Raw genomic sequence first — 22,526 nt, 5'->3', positions numbered from 1 at the left:
GTCTGGATGCATGGTATGGAGACATCCCCCTCCTCACATGAAACAGACAGAAAACTGGGGACTTACAGTATGTAAACAGCCCCTTTCTGGTGTGGTGACGCTTTGGGCAAAAGGACTGGAAATAGCCCCCTTCCCTGTGGGGCAGAGGGGACTCTGGAGGTTGGGGGTTAAAAGAAGGAATGTCCCACTGTCTGAATGCCAGTTGGTAGCTCTGGTTACCAATAGAACTGTTTCTGCCCTTGCTTTGACGTCTCAGCCTCAGGCCTTGCTCTCTTTCTCGCTCTCTCCCTCACATTCCTCCGGGAGCTGATCAGGGCTTGAATGACACCCCAGATGACTCTTCGCTATTAATTCCTGCATACAGAATGGGCTCCTTGTTCTCCCATTCCTACTCTCCTTGAGGAATTACAGGGGCCAAGGCAGCAGATTGAAGAGTTCCCGACTTAACCCTTCCCCTGACTTCCTAGGAGTCTCCCTGCAGCCAGAGGGCCAGCAGAGAAATCAGAGAGTGGGAGAGAGATCACCCCAGTACCGCATCATTCTCCTTTAATAGAACCCCCTGTGCTCACCAAACGACACTGCAACAAGAGGCTCAGACAGGAGGGGTCCCACTGTCTATGTTATATCCATTACCAGATAACCCCCTTCTTCCCCCTTCCAAGAATTCCCTGAGTTGCACAGAAATACCACCTCCAAGAACCCCTAAGTTCTCTCTGGTAGATCAGATTGGATACAGAAAACCCAGCTGCAGCTAGTGCAGCAGCAAAACTGGTGATTCTCTCCCCAACCCCTACCCTTGTAGTGCTTCATTTTGCCCAATACCTGGAAACCACATCTCTGTGTTAGGACATGAGGGGGTTAATAGCAAGCGAATGAAAGGCGGAGAGCCACCTGTCAAAGCAGGTAGCAGTCAGACTTCTGCCCGGCTCCCTCTTTGATCTTCCCAGACCCTAGCAATGCAGGAAAATTGTCCTATTTAGCAATTGTAAAACCTCCACCAACCCACAAAACAATATTAGAATAACCAAGGTGATGGATATAGAGCCTGGGGTCTGTATGGTGATCCCCAGACTGATTTTTGTTTCCCATTCTAGCGGGGTCCCCTACAGCTCCTCTCTGAAGTATTTTGCTCAGCAACCCACCCCTTCAGTTTGCAAGCACTGGAGAGTCAAGTATTCTGTTTATCCCAAAACAGCAGGTACAGCACTGGCAGCAGCCGTGCCAGCTTCCTGCCCATCCGGCCCCACCAATGTCCCTCAGCCCTGCCTAGAAGGGCGGCTTTGCCTTTATGGCCCATTCCATCTTTGGCTGGTCTGGTGGGACTTCTAACAAAGAGAACAACTAGTGTCACTGGTCAAGCTGCTTTTGTGATGGGGACACCTGTCCTGGTAGCAACTGAGCTGAGACCCCCCCGCCCCTTTCCTCCCCTATTCATTCCACACGGTTGAGTGAACAATCCGAAATGATGAACATTTTTCCGTTTCTAATAACCCGGGGCTAGATTGGAATCAGTAACCTAAAGGTAAAAAGGCTCTGTACCTCACCCTCAATCCTCATGAGTCCTTGGGGAAAAGACTCCATAGCATTCCCAGTGCCAGCCCGCCCCAGATTAGTGAGAGAATGGAACTGGGGCCTGAACCTGATTGATCAGTGGGGCAGTGCAAACTGCTAACTGGGCCCAGGAACCACTGACCTCCCAGACCCTGTGGTGCTTCAGAAAGTGAGAGACTCAAATGGGGAATGCAATCTGGTTCTCCCTCAGCCACTGGGCCTGCTGCACGAAGGGGGCTGTTTCTAATAGAAGGAAATAACTAACCCATTGCATGGTAAACAACCTCCATGCCTAAGATGCCTTTAGTTTGCCCCTGATTCCCCATGACAACAGTTACTGCAATTCCCTTGAGGGAACGCCACAGACAGCTGCAGTTCAGCCACATGGAGCCAACAACCAGAAATTGTTATAGAGTGAGTGGTTGTGGCCAGGTCAAAGATTTTGTTTTTTCCCCTCTACTGTTGCCTGCTTGGGTGACTCTCCTGTGGTGAATCCTCTGAGACTACTGACGCTTGGCCAGTGGCTGAGGGAGAACTGAATGGTGCCTTTGAGAAGCTCTGGGACTGGCACCAGTGGGTTCTGCCAAAAATTATTTGGAATGAAACAAACCAGAATTTGTCTGTCACTTTTACAGCTGCCTTGCATCTGCAGGGACCCCAATGTCAGGTAAAAAATATCTTTGATTCTGTCACAAACTGTGGTTGATCAGACTCCAGGCTGGCTACCACTCTGGAACTGTCCATTGGAACAGAAGAGTCACCTCACAACACGGCAATGTTTGCATCATCCTGGAGACCAACATAAACATGGGGATGCTATAAATTCTGCTGTGATTGGGAAGGACTTTTGAAAATCAGAACCAGTGTGTGAATGTTCTGAGGGGTTGTGGCCGTTGCTCAGGGAGGGATCCGGAAGAAGATGGTGGTGGGGCAGTGGCAAGAGGCTGTTTTTAGATACTGTGGTGATGGGCTCTATAAATGGATAGGGCCTGATTCTGATCTCACCTGGGTGTAAATCGAGAGTAACTTCACTGAAGTCAATAGCGTTACACTGGTGTCAAACTGGTATGAGAGCAGAATCAGATCCATAGATTTGACAGTGTCATTTTACAAGAATAATAAAGAAGAGACTCTTTTCCTCTCCTCTCCCTCCCTCTCTCTGAGTGTCACTCTCAGACCAGCTTTAAACAAAGAGCATATTTTACTGAGACCCTGCTAATCTGTTGGGTTCCTTCCTGGCATTCCCCTTTGACTGCCTTCATGATTATGCAGCTATTTGTGTGTCACTGAAACCTTTCTGGCTCTCTTTCTATACTCCTCTCTCTGGCCTCCTTTTCCTCCAGTGATGTCACAGAGCAGTGTAGTTGACTTCACAGCCATTTCCATAATGATGTGGTATGATATCACGGCACTGCCCTGTGACATCTTCACACCGGAAGGGAGAAACAGTTCTCACTTCTCACTATGTATATTGGATGCTCTGTTTCTGTCTGAGGCAATGGGATATCCAGGGTATGTCTGACATCCTCTCTGTCTAGGATCTTCCCTCCAGCCATCCACCCCTTGCTCTCTCCCCAGTGGGGCACAAGACAGAAGGAATCCACCTCTCAATCCTCCTCCCACCCATGATTACTGGACTTATATCCCCTCCACTCTCCCCTCTTTCCAGTGAGAATGATTCCCCTTCCCCCCATACACCTGGCACCGTGGAAGAGGTGGAATTCTCCACACCTGCTTCTGTCATGTCAGAAGGCGGCACATTGCACACCTGTGAAGGCAGAGCCGATGTGTTCGGTGGCATCTGGGGCAGGTCATGAGTATTACTGAAGCTTGGATAGGCAAAGGGGGAAACAGGAGGGAGGCACTGCTGTCCCCTGAGAGGCAACGGGGGGGAGCCCTTACCACCTTTGTTTCCCCATTTCCCCCTCAACCAGATTAGCAACATAAGGAAAGGACAAACCTTCAGCTGTCTCTGCTATCCCCCCCAATACGGCACTGGGAAGGTCCCTCATTTTAGCTCCATCGAGGCTTCCTGATATCACTGGAGAGAGAGAGGTAGCCAGCCAAAATCCATGCCAATCCACTGCCCCTGCCAATGGGACGTGGGGGAGGGTAGCGTGGGGGAAGGAGAACAAAAATAACAAGAGAGGGACCCAGCAAGATAAAAACCCACCCCACCCTACATTCTCCAACTCTTCTTCCTGCTTCCCCACCTCTTTCGCATAAAAGCAGCATGTGTCCTCAATCCCAGAGGGAACGCACCAAACGACGGCTGCAGGACCGGGTCTGGGCATTTCAAAGAGGAGCTGGTTCCCAGCAAAAGAGCACTGCCCTGCCCTGCAGTCCGGCTGTTGCTCTCTCTGCTCCGGCTAGCCCTGTCTCCTCTCTCCTGTTCGGGTCTGAGGCAAGCTGGACGCTTTTAAAAAGCTTTTTATGTGTGTGTGTGTTAATCACATGATTGTCATTCACCTGTATCTCAAACAAAGACAGCGCACTGTTAAAGGCCCAAACAAGAAAGCAGGCAAGGGAGGGAGGGGGGTGTAGAGGGAAACTGAAGGGGTTGTTGAGAGAGAAAGAGAGAACCCTTATCAAACTTCCAATTCATGGGTCTCCCTTTCCCTCGGCACACTGGCGTTATTGTTTGGCTGTTGTGTGTCTGTGTTTTCCAGTGTCTGTTCCCCCCACTCTGACGCTGTTTTACTGTATGGAAAGATTTCATTGTGAGCCCCTCCCATTTTCCCATGCGGTCCCAGGACAATACCAGTCCTGTGCCCCCGAGAAGGGACATGGCACAAAAGCAGCCACTGTCTGTTTTACCCAGATTGCTGCTGGGGTGAAGCAGCTCAGGTATTTGTGGTGCGTATGTGATCACACGCACAAGCTCGCTCTGGAGCTCGAATTAGAGGTCGGTTAAGAATAAGTGCGGCCCTGGGGCACCCAAAGCTTTCTTCAAAACAGAGGGCATCCCCAGACTTGCTGCTCTTCTTCCCCTCACCTCCTTTCTGCAAGGAGACTCTCTCTTCCCATCCCCTCCTTCAGACAGACTCTTCCTCCTTCCTGAGTCACACCCCAATGGAACTCTTGACCTTCCTTTCCCAGTCACACACCATATAGACTCTTTGGGCCAAATTCGTCCCTAGTGACTTCCATGGAGTTGTCCCAGAGATGAATTGGCCTCTTGGTATCTCACTGATGTATTACTGCACTGTAACTCCTCACAGTTACACTGAGCCTGGATCCTGCCTTCAGATTGCTCCTGGGAACGTTCACCCTTCCTGCTGGCTTGCCAGTGGCTCACCTATTCTTCCTGTCTCGACCCTTAATGCTTTGCTAAAAGCAGGATCCCACATTGGTGCCTAACCTTACTCCCTTGCAGTGGGAATGGAAGGTAATAAGAGCTTGGAGTGCTATGCAATTCACCCGTGGAGCCTCCTCCTGCACGGAGAGCTTGGCAGGATGAAAAAAAGAGGAACAGGGGAGCACTTTAAAATAATAGACAGAGTCATAGCCCATGGGAGAGCAATTCAAAGCCATGGGCTCTTGATGGACATTTGCCTACCTGCCAGTCTCCCTCTTTGAGATTGTACTGCAGGTCAGCCAGTAATTCCTACCCTGACAATCCTAAGTGCAGCGATGGGACATATAGTGGTTGAAGGTCCCCTAGACAGGCCAGTCCTATATTATTTAGAGAATTGTATGTAACAGTAAGGAGCATGAAACACACAACCAGCCCAGATCACAGAGTGAGGGTGTCATTGACTGTCACATCTTGAAGTCCTGGAATTGTCATGCTGTCACAGCTGCACCCTACTGGAGGTTATCAAGAGGAGCCCCCAAACAAACAGCATCCATTTATTCAACCTAAGCGTCACAATGGGATGTGTGTGTGTGTGTTGAGATATTATTAAAGAGGTATAACTGGATGGGTGCCAAGTACTGGCTCTGGGGGACCTCAGACTTAAAGGATTAAGCAGAGGAACCACTGGCTTTATGTGTCATTATATGGGAGGATTTGGAAACCCTCTCAGTTGGGATCTATCTAAGGTACTTATATGGCCCCTATTACTGTAGTACTTGAGGGCCTCACAGTCTTAAAGTATTCATCCTCACAACACCTCTGTGAGGCAGGGAAGTGCTATTATCTTCATTTTGCAGATGGGAAACTGAGGCACAGAGAGACTAAGTGACGTATCCAAGGTTACACAGGAAGTGTGTGGCACAGCAGGGTCCCCTGAGTCCCAGGCTAGTGGCCTAACCATTGGACTATCCTTCCTAGTCTAAAACCAGAAGTTGGGACCCAGAGATCGTAGCTTTACAGAGATAATGAAAAAAATTTAATTTAACTGGGAAAAAGGGATGGAAGCCTTAAAGAGATTGTTGCCTGAGTACCATAGGTACCCAGTGCAGAACCCAGGGGACCCTTATCCTTAGAAAGAAGATCAGTGCTGAAATACATTGGATGTGGTGGGCAGCTTCTCAGCCATACAGTAGGTCTACACGGGAGCTCAAAGGTGTCATTTCCAGCTTGAATAGAAACCCGTGCTAGCTTTGATCAAGCTAGAGTGCTAAAAATAGAAGTGTCACCGTGGCAATGTAAACGGTCGGAGGGGTTAGCCGCTACGTATGGTCTTGGATGGGATCATAGTCAGGGTTGACAGCCCATCCCGCTGCTCACACTGTAGCAGCTACACGTCTGTTCTTCGCATGCTAGCTCGATCAGAGTTAGAGTGAGTATCTCTGCTCCTGCTGGAAATTACACCTTGCAGCTGCAGTCTAGACATACCCTTCCAGAGCTCCTCAGAGAGGCAACAACTTTCATCTGTAGATAGAAAAGAGTCACCCACAACTCCTCGCAGAGAGACGGTCGCTGTTCTTCTCTCACTCTGCGTCCTCTCGTCTCCACTGGAGAAATCGTGCCACAGCATCAGCCACAGTGACCGAGGGAAAATCCCCTTGGCTACTTCCCACCATGCTGCCTTGGTACAATAGGAAAAGTTACCAGGACAGGAAATTAGGCTGCAAAACCTGTGCTGCCCTCCAGCCTTTGAGGAACACAGCAGGAACTGGAAACCAATCACAAGAGCAAAAGGAAAAAGAAGAGAGGGGAAATCAAGACACAGAAGTAAAGAAAAAGAAGGATGGACCAAGAGAGATGGGGCAAAGAAAGAGAAAAAGGAGGGGAAGGGAGAGAGGAAGAAAGAAGAAAAATTCCTTTCCCAGTTTAATAGGAGGTGCCATTGACATGACATTTCAGCAGAAACTACCTAGATGGTAAACTCTCCTTGGGCAGGGACCAGCTTTTGGGGATGTGTTTGTACAGTGACTAGTGTAATTGTGCACTGATCCTTGACTGAGGCCCCTAGGTGTTACCGCAACATAAGGGGGCAGTAACTGTCCTTTTGTCATGTGTTTGTACAGCACCTGGCATACTGGAGTTCTGGTCTGTGACAGGGGCCCCTATGTGCTACTGCAACATAAACAAACAAACAAACAAACAAAGTGATGGTCCACAATTTCATGCTTTAAAAGAACTGCTTCATTCTGGTTTTGTCTCTTTGTCCCAACACTAGGAAAGGTCAGAGTACGCTCTCCACCCTCAAATCCCTGGGGACACATAAGCATTGAAGAGATGGGATCTCCAGTGCCACCTTCCCCCCCCCCAGATTTAAGTGGGGTTCTCTTAGAGCAGGCGCTTCAATCCTTGGATTCCTTATTCCCTACCACTTGGCCACCAGGACCTTGTAATCCCACTCCTGGGAAAAAACATCCCTTCCCCATTCTCTCTGTCTCCTGAGGTCAGCAGGAACCTGCACCTGGAGGGATGGGAAACAAATGCCCCATCTTATTGTATCCTGCTTTGCCCTTCCCCCATCCCAGGTTGGTATTAGCCGCAGACAGGGGAACAATCAGGCCAGTGTTTCTCAGCTGTGGCTACCTCCCAGTGGGACCAGGAGACGACCCCTTCCCCCTCCCTCAGGCTGTTCCTCTTCTCCATGGAGATTCCTGTATCCCTCACACAGGCTCTTGTTAGCCTAATGATGAACCTCACGGACTAAAGAAGACATGCTCAGTTCAGCAAAGTCTGTGGGATATAGCGACACTGCATCTAGCATGCGCCTATTATTATGGCTCTTGGAAAGAGGTTACCTGCTCCAGTTCTTTTCCCTTTAGGGGGCAGTTTTAGCAGGTCATGAAAATCCCAATAGAGAGAGGCTAAAAATGCCAAACAACCCTCATAAGATCAGTGGGAGCTCTCCCCACAACCCACCAGAATCTCTGCTGGGAATACACATGTAGGGTTTCTTCCCAATAGGGGAACACACCTGTGTGATAACAACTGGGACTCACCTCACCAGCATCTGCACCATTTTAATCTAGGAATCAGGGCCTGAGATTTCTCCCCTGAGATCTCCATTGGGAAGTGTGTGTGAGAAAGAGAAAGAAAGAGGGTGGGGCTTACACACCTCACTGTCCCAGGGAAGACGGGACAGTACTAGGGAAGGTGCCATGAGTCCTTGTGTTTCTTGGATAGGAGAGAACCACCAGACTCTTGCTTTGGTCTTTTGTCACATGGACAGACAGACAGTGCTGGAGGAAGGAGGGAGGGTTAAAGTCAGCCCCCTGGTGGGGGGTTATTTGGTGCCAAGCCCTCCCCAGATTATAAACGCCTTTGGCACATCTGAATACTACACACATGCCAAGTAATTGGTGCCAGTGATCCTGTGCTTGCCATCAGCATAAGGGAGTCCCAACCCTGTCATCCCCTAACCTGGCTTCATTAAGCTTCCAACACAGACTTCTCCTTTGGGCTCTAATGCAGCTGTCCTTGGTGCCATGCTGTGGCTCCAGCCCTCACCACACTGAGATGCATGAGGAAAAAGAAACCATTGAGAACTGTGGAGGGAAAATGGTCATACTCTGTCAATCAGATAACACAATCCTAGTTGTCAATTCCAGGTTCATTCTGGGAACTGTAGCTCAATTGCTCACCGCCTGTCAGTGGCATTATTTCCCTCTGTCTCTGGGTGGCCCCTGCCATTATTTACTCTGTCATTCCATCACTGGGCCTTCTAGTGAGTCAAGCTCTGCTCCAGGGGTTCATAATGTCCTTAGAACTCCTTTCATGGAATTATTTCTCTGTGTCTCACCATAACTCATCCTTTCTTCACTCTGTGATTCCTGGCCCGGCATGGAAATGTGTTCAAGCTGACACTCCACTTCGGACTCCATTCCAAGAATTCTGTACTGGTCTGGTTGGTACCATTGGAGGATACGGGAAAGCTGGTTCCTGGTTTAGGCAACTTTGCAGGGGGGCTCCTGAATGGATACATTACTGGGTTTTCAGCAGCATGGGTGAGACCCAAAACACTCCTGACACCCCACTGGCATGCGTGTGCTGTGTCAGTCCCACCTTGGGGGCATGAAAGCACAGGAGAAGGAATCAAGCCCATGTCTTCTGCATGGCCACAAAGTATTAATCCCCCAACCCCTGTAATGTATCCAGTACACACCATCCCCAGGAAACCCCTGGACTAGTCCCAGCCCCCACTAGCCCTAGAGAGGGAAAGACCAGGAGTGGTCATTGAATCTGGGTCTCCTTTATAGGATAGCACTACCCCCCATGACACCAGGCCCACCCTCTGCAGTGCGCTCAGGTCCTGCTGGTCCATTGACAGCAAGCAGCTGTGACTAGAACCCACCTCTCCATGCTAACTCCTAGGTCACCAGGCCTGGCCCCTAGAACAAACCCTGCTGGCCAAGGCCAGGAGAGACCAGGTCAGGGACTTAAATGCAGTCCACTTGGATAACAATGCAGACCCCTCACTACCTATGCCCAATGGCATGAACAACGCCCTATTTTAAATCCCCAAGAGGAGGGAAAAAAGAATAAAATAAAAGTTGACTGCAGCTTTCCCAAAGAAGCCTGCACTCGAGAAAGCGAGGAGCGTGCATGTGGCTGAGGTGGAGTTTAGGGGGGTTGTCAGGGTCCCCTCCCTGCCTGCATCAAATCAATGTATTCCAGCTATAAGGAGTGCTTAGCTCCACCTTCTGCCCTTCCCTCCCCCGGTGCTTAGCAGCAAGCCAGTCAGAGAGACATCCAGCCAGGGGATTAGTAAAAACCAAGCCTCCCTCTAGGAATGGCACTCGTCTGAGAGTCTCCTCCACGCAGGGCTCCCGTCCACTGCCAGGGCACTGAGAGGAGAACAGAGGGGCTATTGGGATACAAATTACAGCCCTCTCAGGATTTGCCAGGCAGACCAGCCAACGTAAGTTTTCCTACCTGAACTCACTCATACGCTCGCTCGTTCACTCGCTCTTTTTCTACCTTCTATTACTTTTTCAGTCTCTTCTTCAGGAAAAGTCCGTGCCTCCCTCACTAGGGGGATAACAACCCCTGCTCCATATTGGCTCCTTTTGCAACTAAACCAAGGGAGACACATTTTTCTAACCATTTTGGGGGGGGCTTTATTTTTTGAGCATTTCTTTAATAAGGTGGGGGAATGGTGTGTGGTGGCAGAGACTTTTGGAGGTGACCGCAGAGAGAGAGACGGGGGGATGCGTGAAACGGGCAAGTTAAAGACGTGGCTTTGCCACAGAGGCTTAAAAAGAAATATATGCATATATACAAAGTGTTAGCATTTCCGCTCACAAACACATTCTCCCAGTCTGCATCAGATTCCCTGCCTGGCAACTCAGGGGAGCGCTCAGGATTTGCCTCTACTCAGCGACTCTTGCTAAACTTTCTCATGCAACCTGGAGACCTTTTCATTCTGATTTATTAATACTGAAGCCACTCATTTCCCCCCATCTATGTTCTTGGTCAGACATTCAAAGCAGGTTTTAAAGAGAAAGTGTCATTCCCAAGGGCCAAATTTTGGGGAGGGCCCTGAGTAAGGTTATTCTTAGAGAATGGGGTCCATTTCTTCTTGATCTCTCCTTTTCTACTCATGTCACCAATGTGCTTAGCCAGCACCAGACCCCTCCACATGCCCAACTTAAACTCCAGAATAGAGCACAGATCGGGAGCTTCCAATTAATCAGGATCCCCTCCCCCACTAGATCATGGGTTTTGTGGGTCCCGAAAGCTGCACGCATGGCAGCTCCTTTGCTTCACTTTTATCAAGTGGCTCCTGTTTCATGGTCAGTTTCTGGGAGAGGTTCAAGTCTTTTTAGTTTTGGTGTTTGCTTTTTCTTTCCTTCCTCTTTTTTTTTTTTCCCCAGTGGGAAGACGGGATATTGAGAAGGAAGAAAGAGCAAGAACAAGAGACATAATGACAGATGACCAAGACCTTTCAGAGGTGGAAATGAGCCCGGTGGGTTCCGAAGACCATCACTGCCTCTCACCAGGACCTTCCATGGCATCAGATACCACCTCTCACCTCACCAGCTCCGGGAGCGGCGAGATGGGGAAGGTCAAGAAGGAACAGCAAGACTCAGAGACGGACGACGATAAGTTCCCCGTGTGCATCCGGGAGGCAGTGAGCCAGGTGCTGAGTGGCTACGATTGGACCCTGGTGCCCATGCCTGTGCGGGTCAATGGGAGCAACAAAAGCAAACCCCATGTCAAGCGGCCCATGAACGCCTTCATGGTGTGGGCACAAGCTGCCCGCAGGAAATTGGCTGACCAGTACCCTCACCTCCACAATGCAGAGCTCAGTAAGACCCTCGGGAAGCTCTGGAGGTAAGGAGGGCATAAGGGTGAGGGCAAATGGAATCATGGAGAGGCTGCATGTCAAGCTAAAGGCTGGGAACAGAATGAGATTAAAGGGGCATCTATTAAAGGGAGTTCCTCATCAAGGGGGAAGATCACAGGGGTAAGGGAAAAGCACAGGAAAGTGAGGAACCAGCAATGCTTATTAGCATCAGCTATAAAGGGACCTTCCTCTGCAAAGCTCTGCCAGTCTTGACCTGCAGCCCCCACCTGGCTATTCCACTCTAGCCACCTCTTCCCCAGCAGCTGTGCCAGCGTACCTCATTCCTGGCCTGTAGCACCCCATGCCACTCCAGTCCTGGTCCTCTCCCAAGGCTCAGCTGCACAATCTCTCCGTTTGTATGTGTTTGTTTGGCAAATCAAGGCCCACAAAGGTTAACTAGGCTGACCCCCACCAAACTCATTACACTCATGATCTCCTGTTTGAACCAGGTCTGGGAGATCACGGGCTAGATGGCCCTAACCCCCAGAGCTCCACCTAGTGGGTTGGACTCCTGTCTGGGACAAAGGAGAGAGAGCAGGTAGCCGGGCAGTGAAACCCAATCACATATCCCGCCCAAAGAATGTGTTCTCTGATGGCCAGCCACAGACCCAGCTAGCTGCTGGTTCTAGATCCCACTCAAGGAGATGTCAATTTAAAATTGGCAGCACAGGTACTGCATAAGGGGGGGCTGGGAGTGGGTTATCCCAGCATAAAGAGGTGAAAACAAGAGGACAGTGAGGGATGGTGGAGAGACTCCAACCGATGCACCCAGTATGCCATCCTGCCTTGCCATTCACAGCTTTTTATGGCTGAACAGCATTGTTTGTGTCTCCTCAGACTGCAGGGCCTGCACCTCTGCCTCTGTTTGCAGGCCTGTGGCGTGTAATAAATAAGTAATAACAGCAAGTCAGCGGCCATTCCTGTAGCGAGGTGGTACAGGCTGACACAGGCTTCCCACTCCCACTATGCATACACACGTACACATTTCCTTCTTCCCAACGCAGATACATGCTCATCCCTCGGACCTGCACTACCCCCCTCAGTTTGTAAAAGCCATTTTAATTTTGGGTCCTTTCCCCATCCTCCCTGCCCCCAGGGTCCCTACATGAAGTCACCCCCATTGGGACTGATGGGTTCTGCCAAGAGATGAGGGTGGAGGGACCACGTAACACCCATGTGACACAAGGCCAGCGGTTCCACTTTTCCGCCTGATGGTTTCAATGAATATCTCCAGCAAATGATTATAAACGCCTCCTGGGATTGTCCAAGATACACCCCGTCCCGCCACCATCACTTCCCTGCCTTGGGCCTCCTGCCACAAATCAAAACCATCAGCTTCACATGAATGGCCCCGGAAGTCCACAGAGATAGAAACAGGCCCCCTTTCGTACCCTTCCCTTCCCTGGCACTGCCCTTGACTGCCCAGCGCTGGGTGGGGCAGGAGATGTCTCCTGAAAACTGCAGCAGGGAGACCAGACACTTTTCCAAAACAGAAGCAAACCCCACCCTCATGACCATCCCATTGCCACCTGTGGCTCGATTCTCCCGCTGACTTCAGTCAACTCTACCTGTGTGGGAGAACTGAGCCCCTGGGTGTTGATCACACCAATAAATTTATCCAAACCCCTCTGCCCTTCATGGAACTCAAACAAAATTATTTTCTTGGAGAGTTAAAGCAGGGAATTGTGGTAGGCCTCAAATATGATTCCCATGCCTGGGTGTTTTTTAACCCTTCCCATGCCCCTCTCCCTCTGCCTTTCCAATGATTACTCCAATCTTGTGCTCGCCTCTGGATACCATGCAGAATGATGATCCCAGTTAGTTCACATTGCACTAACTCACTCCCTGTTGTCTCCTTTCTGATAGCAAAGTGACTGTACTGAGCATTTATCATTGCTCTTATTTCCTCTCTCCCACTTTGTAAAGCAGTTGCGTTATGCTGTCCATTTGCCTCTTTCCTTACACTTTCAATTGTTTGTCCTTTACTAATAATTAGCTCCTGTATGCTTTGCTCCTAACCATTCCTTTTGATTTCTTCCTGATTTCTCTTCCCACTTCCACCCCAACATTTTATTCTATTGGAGAAAGACTCCCCATTTTAATTTTCAAAAATATTATTTAAAAAAATGCTACTGTACCATTCCAAAGATTCTGTAGGATTTTGTAGCAATGACCTCCTTAAGCGCTACATTAAAGTTCTGGCCTCAAGATACAAGACAGCAGTATATGAGCCCTTAAATACTCCAGTAACAGGCCTAAGAGACCAGAGCGCTCTACTGTCCAGATATGCGACAGCATTGTAGGTGACTGTTCCCCTGCAGTGCTGCCGTGATAGACCTTAGACACTGTCCTAACACTATTGAGAGCTGTAGTGTTCCTGATCCTGCAGGCAGACTGCAGAGCCCACATGCAGCCCGCTGAAGTCAATGGGGTTCTGCGTGGGCATAAGGGTCTGTTGTGCAGAGCAGCTTTCAAGGTCAGGGCCTTGGACTTTTGCTTTTTTTAAAAGGGAAAAGTCTCCTCCCTTCTCCCCACGTCTGTTATTTGTGTTGTCTTTGCTAATGGACTGGCAGGGAGCCTGCTGCCTTCGGAGATATTCTTACCAGTCTGTGTTGGGCAATGCGGCACAGCAAGTTGGGGGCGTGCATGTATGGGGTCTGCACTGCCTTTGTTGGCATTGTTAGGTGGGGGAAAATAAAATGAAACCACAAAAGCCAGGGGAAGTCACCCAAAATGTGATTGTCCCATAGGAAATTTACTACACTATCATAGCCCCTATGATCTCCCACAGTCCTCCAGACAATCTTCTGATGCCAGTCTCCTCCCACTCTGAACTCCACACTATGCAGCATGATCCAGACTTTCAAAATTGGCTAGCAATTTTGGGTGCCTAACTTGAGATGCCTGAAGAGGGACCTAATTGTCTGAAAATCAGAATCCTGTAAGGTGCCTAATTGGGCACCCAATATCACTTCAGTCACTTTTGAAAATTTGGGCCATCTAGATATACTTCCATGTAGGTGGGTCTCAATTTTTATCAGTGCTTAGATGCTGCGGTAATGGGTGCATTAGAAATACCTAAGGCAGAGAGAAATCCACTATAAGTGAGTAGGGGAAGGAAGAGAGAGATCAGTTGAAAGCAACATTAAACTGAGCTTGTTTCTGCCCATATCTGGTCAGTGGAGAAGGTGATGCTGCCTACGGGATAGTCTTCTTGGAAAGAGTCCAGTAGATTGAGAAACCTCAGGGTCCCAACCAACATGATCCTCTCTACAAAATGGAATCTAGCCCCTCGGCTAGCTCTGTTTGAGTGATTGCTGAATGGAGGATGGCTGTCACGTTTGCTCATGCAGCCACTGTGCTGCTGAGCTCAAACCAAGTGCTGTGTAAAGCGCTTGGGATCTGTGGGATAAGAAACGGGCCATTCTGCAGGAGATGGAGGGAGGCAAACAGGGAGACAGAGGGAGCCACGGAGGCAGATGGCTGTGCCAAATTGCATCAGTGTTATGTAGACAAACGTTCCTTTGGGAGGTTGTGTCGGGTGTCGAGGCTGACCCCACACACCTACACCGACTCATTCTGCTTATGAGAGGGTTAGAATCAGGATCCTCATCCTTTGGGGAATAACAAAGACAAACTGCCAGGACTGTGTTGCAGTGTGGGAGAATGTAGACTTTGCAGCTGCTGGCCGGGCAAAGGCAAACAGGATGCTAATGACAGTGGAGCACTACCTGTGGGCCCAGATTCCAGCCAGGCTCCCGAGTGCAGGGCGAGGCAGGGAGGAAATCACTGATCAACAGAATGATGGAATGGACACTGCTCCAGGTCAGGCCTGAGGTGCACTGGCTGAGCTGGACAGGGGCAGGACTAGAATAGCAGGGTGTGGTGCAGGCCAGGAGAGAGGTGCATCAGCACAGCTTGTGTGCAAGTCCTAGGAACGCACTGGGAAAGGGATAGACATCAAGACTAAGCTACACAGTGGCAGAAGGGGTGTTAACCTCGCTGCAGAGTCCCCTTGGGCCCCAAATGAAGATTTCCATTCTCAGATGTGACCCTAGTGCCCAATTTAATTTGCAAACACTTTGAGACAATTGGCAAGGTGATGGCCCAGCCTGGGGCAGTGGGTGTTCATGCCTCAGCAAGGCCATGAGCTTCTATTAACCTCCCCAGCATAACTGGCATGTGTGTGTGTGAGTGATACTGAGGGTGGGTTGATGGCTCTCTTATGGGTACAGCTGGCTTTAGACACCCACTTATTGTTCTGGGCCTCCCATTGGTGGGAGTGCTGAGAGAAGTTATTCCCCTCTCCAGCAGCATCCTGGTCAGCACTGCAGGCTGGACTGACCCCCTAACCTGAGGATGCATGATTACTTGAGGATGCAGGGGGAAGGGGGACTTCCTCACATGTCCTTCCCAAAGGCTCCCCTCGGCTGCTTTCCTCACCTGGGTGGGGCACTTCCTGCTCCTTACAGGGCAGGGAACAGTTCTCAAATGGAGTGGGACCTAACGACTGTTGAAAAGGTCAGCACAAACACTAGCCCAAATGCCAGAAACATCTCCAGGGCCAGAAACAGATGAGACATGGGTAGAAAGGAGCAGCAAAGTGCTGGCTATTGGGTGAAGGGATCTTTTATCTGGACAGCAGCAGAACCTTTCTCTAACCACACCCCGCTTTAGCTAGGCAGTGGGTCCAGAGAGCTGAGCCATGCCTGGAAGATCAGGGCTGCTGTGTGTGTGAGATCTCCCCCTCCCCGCGATGTTTTAACCTCCTGTTCAATCCTTCCCTCACCCGTGCCTGCATACGCTGCATCAGCTTGGTGAGACAGAGACCCTCCTGCCACACTGACTCATCTGCAGCTGCCGCTAGTGGGTGACGGGGAGGGGCCATGCATCAGGGTGTTCCAGTCACCTGACAGGCAAGAAGCTGGGCTTGGGTTCCCCCCGCCATTCAGCACAACGCCCCAAGTGAGCGGAGATATCGTGGGGAAGGAGAGAACAAAAGAGGGAGACAGAGTTTTTATCGCTCCGTTCCCACCAAAACAGGGGTGTCCAATGGGTTCTGTGCTGAGCATTCCCCACGGCAGGGAGAGGGTTCAATTCAGACCCACTTACTCCCATGTGCTATGTGATCCATTCCCTTCTGTGTCCCTGCAAGATTCCACTCCATTGTAGACCGGGGGTGCAGGAGCAGGAAATAAGTGAAATCTAAATCCCCCAAATCTCCTGGCCTCTGCCTGCTCACACCGGTTTCACTTTGTTAAAGCCGATTTGAGCTCTGATCCCAGGGAGGGAGGAGGGAGCAGAGAGACTGGGAGAGAGAAGACAAAGATGGGGGGAATGGACTTTGTGCAATCCTGCTGTCTGTAGGGTTACAGGATGCTGGCAGGAAGATGGGGAGGGCGTGCAAACTCAGTGGACCCAGGTTCATCTCCTAGAGTTCCCAAGGTCATTGTAATTTAGGTCATCAGTGAGACGAATATAGAGGTCTCAGCTTCTCTCTCCACTGCGGGTTTCCTTTGCCAGTTCTGCTTCAGTAACCCTATATGCTTGGTACCACCCACAAATAAAGGTGAAGGATACTGGAACTCCTTGGAACCAGTAGGGGCTGAGAGGTTGAGCTCATGTGGAAGATGTGGGTTTCATTCCCAGTCTCGGTGTCTTGTTTGCTGTACAACAGGAGGGGCTAGGAGTGCTGAGGAGCTTGAGGATATGCATGTCCCTTTAGATGTGATGGAAGGCTGTGTGTGGAGCAATTCAGGGTGGGGGATTAGAGCTCTTCGGGACGTGTGAGCATGGTGTATGGCAGTGGGAGGGAGACAGGAAAGCTGGTGTTGGACTCATGGTGGCTCAGTTGTTTAATCTCCTGGATTAAGGCAGTGGTGGAATGCAATGTGCGGCCATGACCTTCTCAGGGCTGCCTGGTGTGAACCCAGGTCAGCACCTTAAGAGGTTCCAAAGCAGATCACACCCTCTGGCTATTGGCTGGAGGAACAGAAGGAGAAAAATGGAGGTGCTTTGATGCTGGTCAGTACCTGCTTGCGATCCTATAGATTTTCCTAATCTTTTTTACCAACAGGCCTCTCAAACCCCATCTGCTGCTCCTCCTAAATTGTCTAAGACAGATTCATGCTTTTTAATCCTCTGCTCTGCAAAGGGTTAAATCTAATCTGTGGAATTAGCAAAAGCAGAGCCTCTAAAGCTTCAGGAGGGGTTCAGAGAATCCTCTCCAACATTTGGCTGAATATCCCCAAAGCTTTGTCCAACTCTCTTTGGGCTGGAAAAATCAGGGCTGGAAATCTTATAAAGGAACAAGTTTTTGCTTTTGAGATTTCTGCGGCCTCAGAGTTTTGGCTGGGATGCAATACCCATAAGAACAGCCTTTCCCCTTTTCAGTGTTCTGGATTCTTTCTGGCTGAAACCAGAATGCTCTGGAGGCCACGTGAAAAGTAGGAAAAAGAAATGAAAAATTAAATCAAACATTTTCAAAATTAAGAGAAAATGACTGATCAAATGGGTTTCATCTCTTCTTACATCATCCAAAGTGGTTCTGTTACAAAATTTCCTAGGTGATCCTGTCTTGACTGGAGCAGCCCTAGATCTGACAGGTATATGGGGAATGATTTTACATTTCCATAGAGCCTTTCACCCAATGATCAAAGTTAATCTATTGTTACAGTGTCCAGCATCATAGTATCTAGATGATTTACAAACTGATCCTGATTTACATGTCTGATCCTGGTGTGGCTCAGCACCTGCAACTCTCAGATCCTAAGCACAGGAACCACATCAACCACATCTGGGATTACAAATGGTAGCTGTGTCATCAAGAACCCTCAAAGTAGAAGCAAAGCACGTGTGTTTTTCCTCCAGCATCTTCTGTAACTCACTCTTAGGGGATTCCAGGGTTCTTTAAGGGGAGATCCCAGCAGCACAGCCACTGTGCTGGCAAATGCAATAGCCATTCTGTGCTAAGTGATCGCTCACACTCAAGCTGATAGAACAAAACCTACAAAATGGCAAGGATGGAAGGTTAGAACAGGACACAGAAACTCTGAAGCTAAGGTGACCAAGACAAGTTGATCTGAGAAAGACAGAGATACATGACAAAGAGCATTATGGGTAACGAAGATTTGCCACCCTTCCATAATTCAAGCAATAGTCACATTTTTCACGTTTGTAGCAAGTTCTTTTAGTCCAGCTTGTCTGGTAACTATAAAGCCCTGCACTGATTTCAGTCATCACAGTATGATTACTTTGTCCCCTAAGGCAAGTACAAGCATGGAATGGGAGGAAGTGAATTTATATGGGTTATAGATTGTAATCCACTTGGGGAAGTGACCATGTCTTCCTCTGGGTCTGAACAGCATTGATCACAGTGTCAGGGTTTACTCATTAACAACAATAAAAAAAGGGACTCTATTTAAATACTTCTCTACTGTCTCTATGATGCTTGGCAGTATCTGAAATGGGGTGGATCTCTAGTGCCCATGATGCTTTACAGTAGGATTTTGACACCCCTGTTCCTATCTCTTCCTCTTTCTCTGGTCTCTGTAGGTTATTGAATGAAAGCGACAAGCGGCCCTTCATCGAAGAGGCAGAGCGACTTAGGATGCAGCACAAGAAGGACCACCCCGATTACAAGTACCAGCCGCGCCGGCGGAAAAATGGCAAGGCCTCCCAGGGCGAGGGTGAGGGCCAAGCCGAGGGAGAAGCTGGCGGGGCTGCAGCTATCCAGGCCCACTATAAGAATGCCCACTTGGATCACAGACATCCTGGGGAAGGATCCCCCATGTCTGACGGGCACCCCGAGCACTCCTCAGGTCAGTCCCATGTCTGCAGCTACACCAGCAGTTTACTACCAGCTCATCCTCCTCCCAAGGAGAGTCCCCCAAGCCATCTGGAGAATCGATGGCTCTCTAAAAGTCTTGGGGCACTACCTTGTGAGCTGGATCCTCTCCCCATGGTGGGACCCAGTAATTGAGTATGACTCCTATATGCTCGGTGCTGTCACCAGCATTGGGGACACCTGCACTCCACAGGTGTTTCCATCCCTTTGGATAGGTGGGAAATCATCTCCCACAGTGTTCATGTGCACAGTTGCCATTGTGGTTATGGCTAGCCACCTCCTCCCTTCTTGTCCCTCTACAGTGAGGTTCCCAGGGAGGCCTGGCAGTATCAGGTCTGCACAGTACGAGGAGCAGAGCTGTTGCATGTAGCTGGCTGAGCTATTTTATTGCCTGTCAGGCTGTACCAGGGCTATATTGTGAACTGGTATCACATTTTCTTTCTCTTTCCCCCCATATGGTTTTCACTTCACAGGTCAGAGCCATGGACCCCCCACTCCTCCAACAACTCCAAAGACAGAACTCCAGGCAGGCAAAGCTGACTCCAAGCGGGAAGGGCGCTCTCTTGGGGAAGGGGGAAAGCCTCACATTGACTTTGGCAACGTGGATATAGGGGAGATCAGCCATGAAGTGATGTCCAACATGGAGACCTTCGACGTCAATGAATTCGACCAGTACCTGCCACCCAATGGACACGCTGGCCATCCGGGCCATGTTGGGGGCTATGCGGCAGCAGCGGCCGCTGGCTACGGCCTCGGGAGTGCCCTGGCTGCAGCCAGTGGACACTCTGCCTGGATCTCCAAGCAGCATGGAGTCTCTTTGTCTGCTGGCACGTCATCGGTGGTGGACTCCAAGGCACAGGTGAAAACAGAGGGTTCTGCCCCTGGAGGCCATTACACTGACCAGCCCTCCACTTCCCAGATAGCATACACGTCCCTGAGCCTGCCCCACTATGGCTCGGCTTTCCCCTCCATCTCCAGGCCCCAGTTTGACTACCCAGACCACCAGCCCTCGGGACCCTACTATAGCCACTCCAGCCAAGCCTCTGGCCTCTACTCTGCCTTCTCATACATGGGACCCTCGCAACGTCCCCTATACACTGCCATCTCTGACCCTGCACCCTCTGTGCCACAGTCCCACAGCCCCACACATTGGGAACAGCCCGTGTATACAACTCTCTCCAGACCATAGGAAAAGGGGAACAGTGACCAAAGCAGCAACAGAAAGGCTCCGAAGAATCAGCACAGGCAGAAGGGCCTCCGAACTCCGAGGTCATTCAGTGTAATCCAGCCATCAGAACCCACTGAGTATCCAGATATGCCTATCTTGACCCCGGTTATCGCTGGCTCACCGCCTAGAGGAAGGTTTTACCCCTTTCCCCCTCCCAATTCAATGTATGCCAACCCGATTGGCTTACAAAACCCTTTTGGCCTTCTAGATGAGGATGATTCTAGGCATGGAGTGACTGGTCATGGTGGGTTTCGTTGTGCACATCCTGGACTGTAAGATAAGAGATACCTCCCCAACCTTAACTGCCCCCCAACTGCTTCAGTGATTTAGCAAGTGTTTCGGATAGGCCACAATGGCCAATTCTTTGTCACCTGTTGTGGGTGAAGAGTAGCTGGCTGAGCACCCTGGTGGACATGTTGTGGGAGGAGAGGTAGGGCAGTAAAGTCAACTTCTTTGTGATCAGTGCTCTGCAATGTTCCTATCTAAAATTCACACAAGCATGACTCTTGATCCCTGTTGGAAGACCAACCTATGGTTGCTTTCCTATTGACTTCCACAGCCGTATCGTATCCTCCCCTCAACCCACCCTCTCTTTACTGTACTGTACTGGACTCGGGAACCATATAGCTGGTTCTAGCCTTATTTGTGTCACAACATACATGTGGGGGCAGGAGGGTGGGTACGTGTGGCCTCTTGGACTGTAAAGGCAACAGGGATGGAATCCTCCTTTCTTACCATTATTTTGTATGGCTAGTTTGTTTCAAACATTTCCTGGTCCCTTCTAAATCCTTCCATTCACCCTCTAATATTCCAAAAGATACTCTGCCAAGGCAGTGTTTGTCCTTCTGGCATGTGTGTGTGTGCGTGCATGGGATGTGAGGGAAGAGTAGCTGAAGATATTGTGGCAACCAGAAGCATCAGCGTGAATCCCATTTGCCCAAACACAGTCTGCTAAAATAATCACCTTAAACCTGCAAGGTTGGGCCCCCAAGCAGAGCTGAACTAAAGAATGCATCCCCTCCTGCCTGTTCATTGCTTGTTCCAGTTTGCCAACACCTCAGGCCTATCCTCATAAAGAATGGGAAGACAGTGTTGTGGCACCAATTGGGGGGAAAGCACTCACTGTTGGATAAGCATAAAGACAATTAGTCCACGTAAAAGGAAAATGAACTCACCTTCCCTTTTGGGTTTCAAACTGGAAGCAACCATCCTCAGTGGTCAGACTGGTTCCCCTCCTTCTTGTCTTCATCTTCATTCCCCCACTAGCTCTCTTGGGTGGTCTGCTTGCCCATCCCACATCTTCAGGACTAGCATGGCTTCACAGTGCCAGAGAGCATGCTGACATGAAGGACGTCAGAACTCAAGGTGGGAGAAGATGATGCCCTCCCATTGGCCACCAAAACACATGATGGAACCCCCAGCTGATATGTAGGTCTGGGAAGATGGGACAGATTGACCAAGCACAACTTGTGATCTTCACTACCATTTTTCTCCTCCGACTGAGACTGCTGAGGATGACCTTTATACACCTTTCTCTCCACCCTTAGCTTTGGCTGACTCCTGTCATGTTTGAAAAGAGCATGTAGTACGTTTGCTCCCCTGTATGCATGTAACCCATTGCTGTCCCCTCCCCTTATTTATTCCATTATACCTTCCCCACCCACCAAGCCCCTCTCCCTGTCCCCAGAATATGCTGTCCTAGCACCATTAACTCTGCATTAAATGTATGGAATAATAAACTTAAAGGTTTCATTTGTGTGTGTCCATTTTTTTCTATTTTAATATTTTTCCCCTTTCAGCCACATTTTATCCTTCCTCCCCAGTAAGAGGGAAGGGGTGCCTTTATGTGGCACAAACCCTGTGTGCGTGTACACATTTCTTCCAGGCCCAACACTGAAAGGATATTGACAGTGAGTTAATAGTGTTGCCTGGACTAGAAGCCTCTTGTTTCTCTTCTAATCTCGAGTCTCAGCTACAAGCACTAGATCATGATACTTTCCTTCCAGAAGCCCTCTTTCCCCACACACATTCCTGAATACTCTCAATAGCTTCTGACCTCCAAATTACATCTGGCACCCACTAAGCAGGGCCTACTGCCCTCCTACGTGGATCCTGCACACATGAACACCAACCTACTTCCCTCCATGAGCAGAACACAATAGACCCCGCCGCACTTCAGAACAAAATCTCCCCAGGGCAGCGTTAG

The 22,526-nt window shown here is 49.8% G+C and overlaps 1 protein-coding gene across 1 annotated transcript; it reads left to right on the top strand.

The window, feature by feature from the left end:
* Nucleotides 1-9,623: 9,623 nt before the first annotated feature.
* Nucleotides 9,624-22,072, top strand: SOX10 (SRY-box transcription factor 10). The gene is made up of 4 exons (XM_073326009.1): nucleotides 9,624-9,818; nucleotides 10,774-11,233; nucleotides 18,801-19,066; nucleotides 19,566-22,072. The coding sequence occupies exons 2-4, from the start codon at nucleotides 10,824-10,826 to the stop codon at nucleotides 20,279-20,281; spliced, it is 1,392 nt and encodes a 463-aa protein (XP_073182110.1). The 5' UTR covers nucleotides 9,624-9,818; nucleotides 10,774-10,823; the 3' UTR covers nucleotides 20,282-22,072.
* Nucleotides 22,073-22,526: the final 454 nt, after the last annotated feature.

Source organism: Lepidochelys kempii, chromosome 1 (genome assembly GCF_965140265.1).
Source record: "Lepidochelys kempii isolate rLepKem1 chromosome 1, rLepKem1.hap2, whole genome shotgun sequence".
In the NCBI taxonomy this organism is placed as follows: Eukaryota; Metazoa; Chordata; order Testudines; family Cheloniidae; genus Lepidochelys; species Lepidochelys kempii.
This window is presented reverse-complemented; position numbering and strand designations above follow the sequence as displayed.

Coding starts and splice junctions, on each gene's coding strand:
- SOX10 (XM_073326009.1), top strand. CDS start 10,824: ATGACAGATGACCAAGACCTTTCAGAGGTGGAAATGAGCCCGGTGGGT. Junction 11,234..18,800: donor ACCCTCGGGAAGCTCTGGAG/GTAAGGAGGGCA, acceptor TGGTCTCTGTAG/GTTATTGAATGAAAGCGACA. Junction 19,067..19,565: donor GCACCCCGAGCACTCCTCAG/GTCAGTCCCATG, acceptor TTCACTTCACAG/GTCAGAGCCATGGACCCCCC.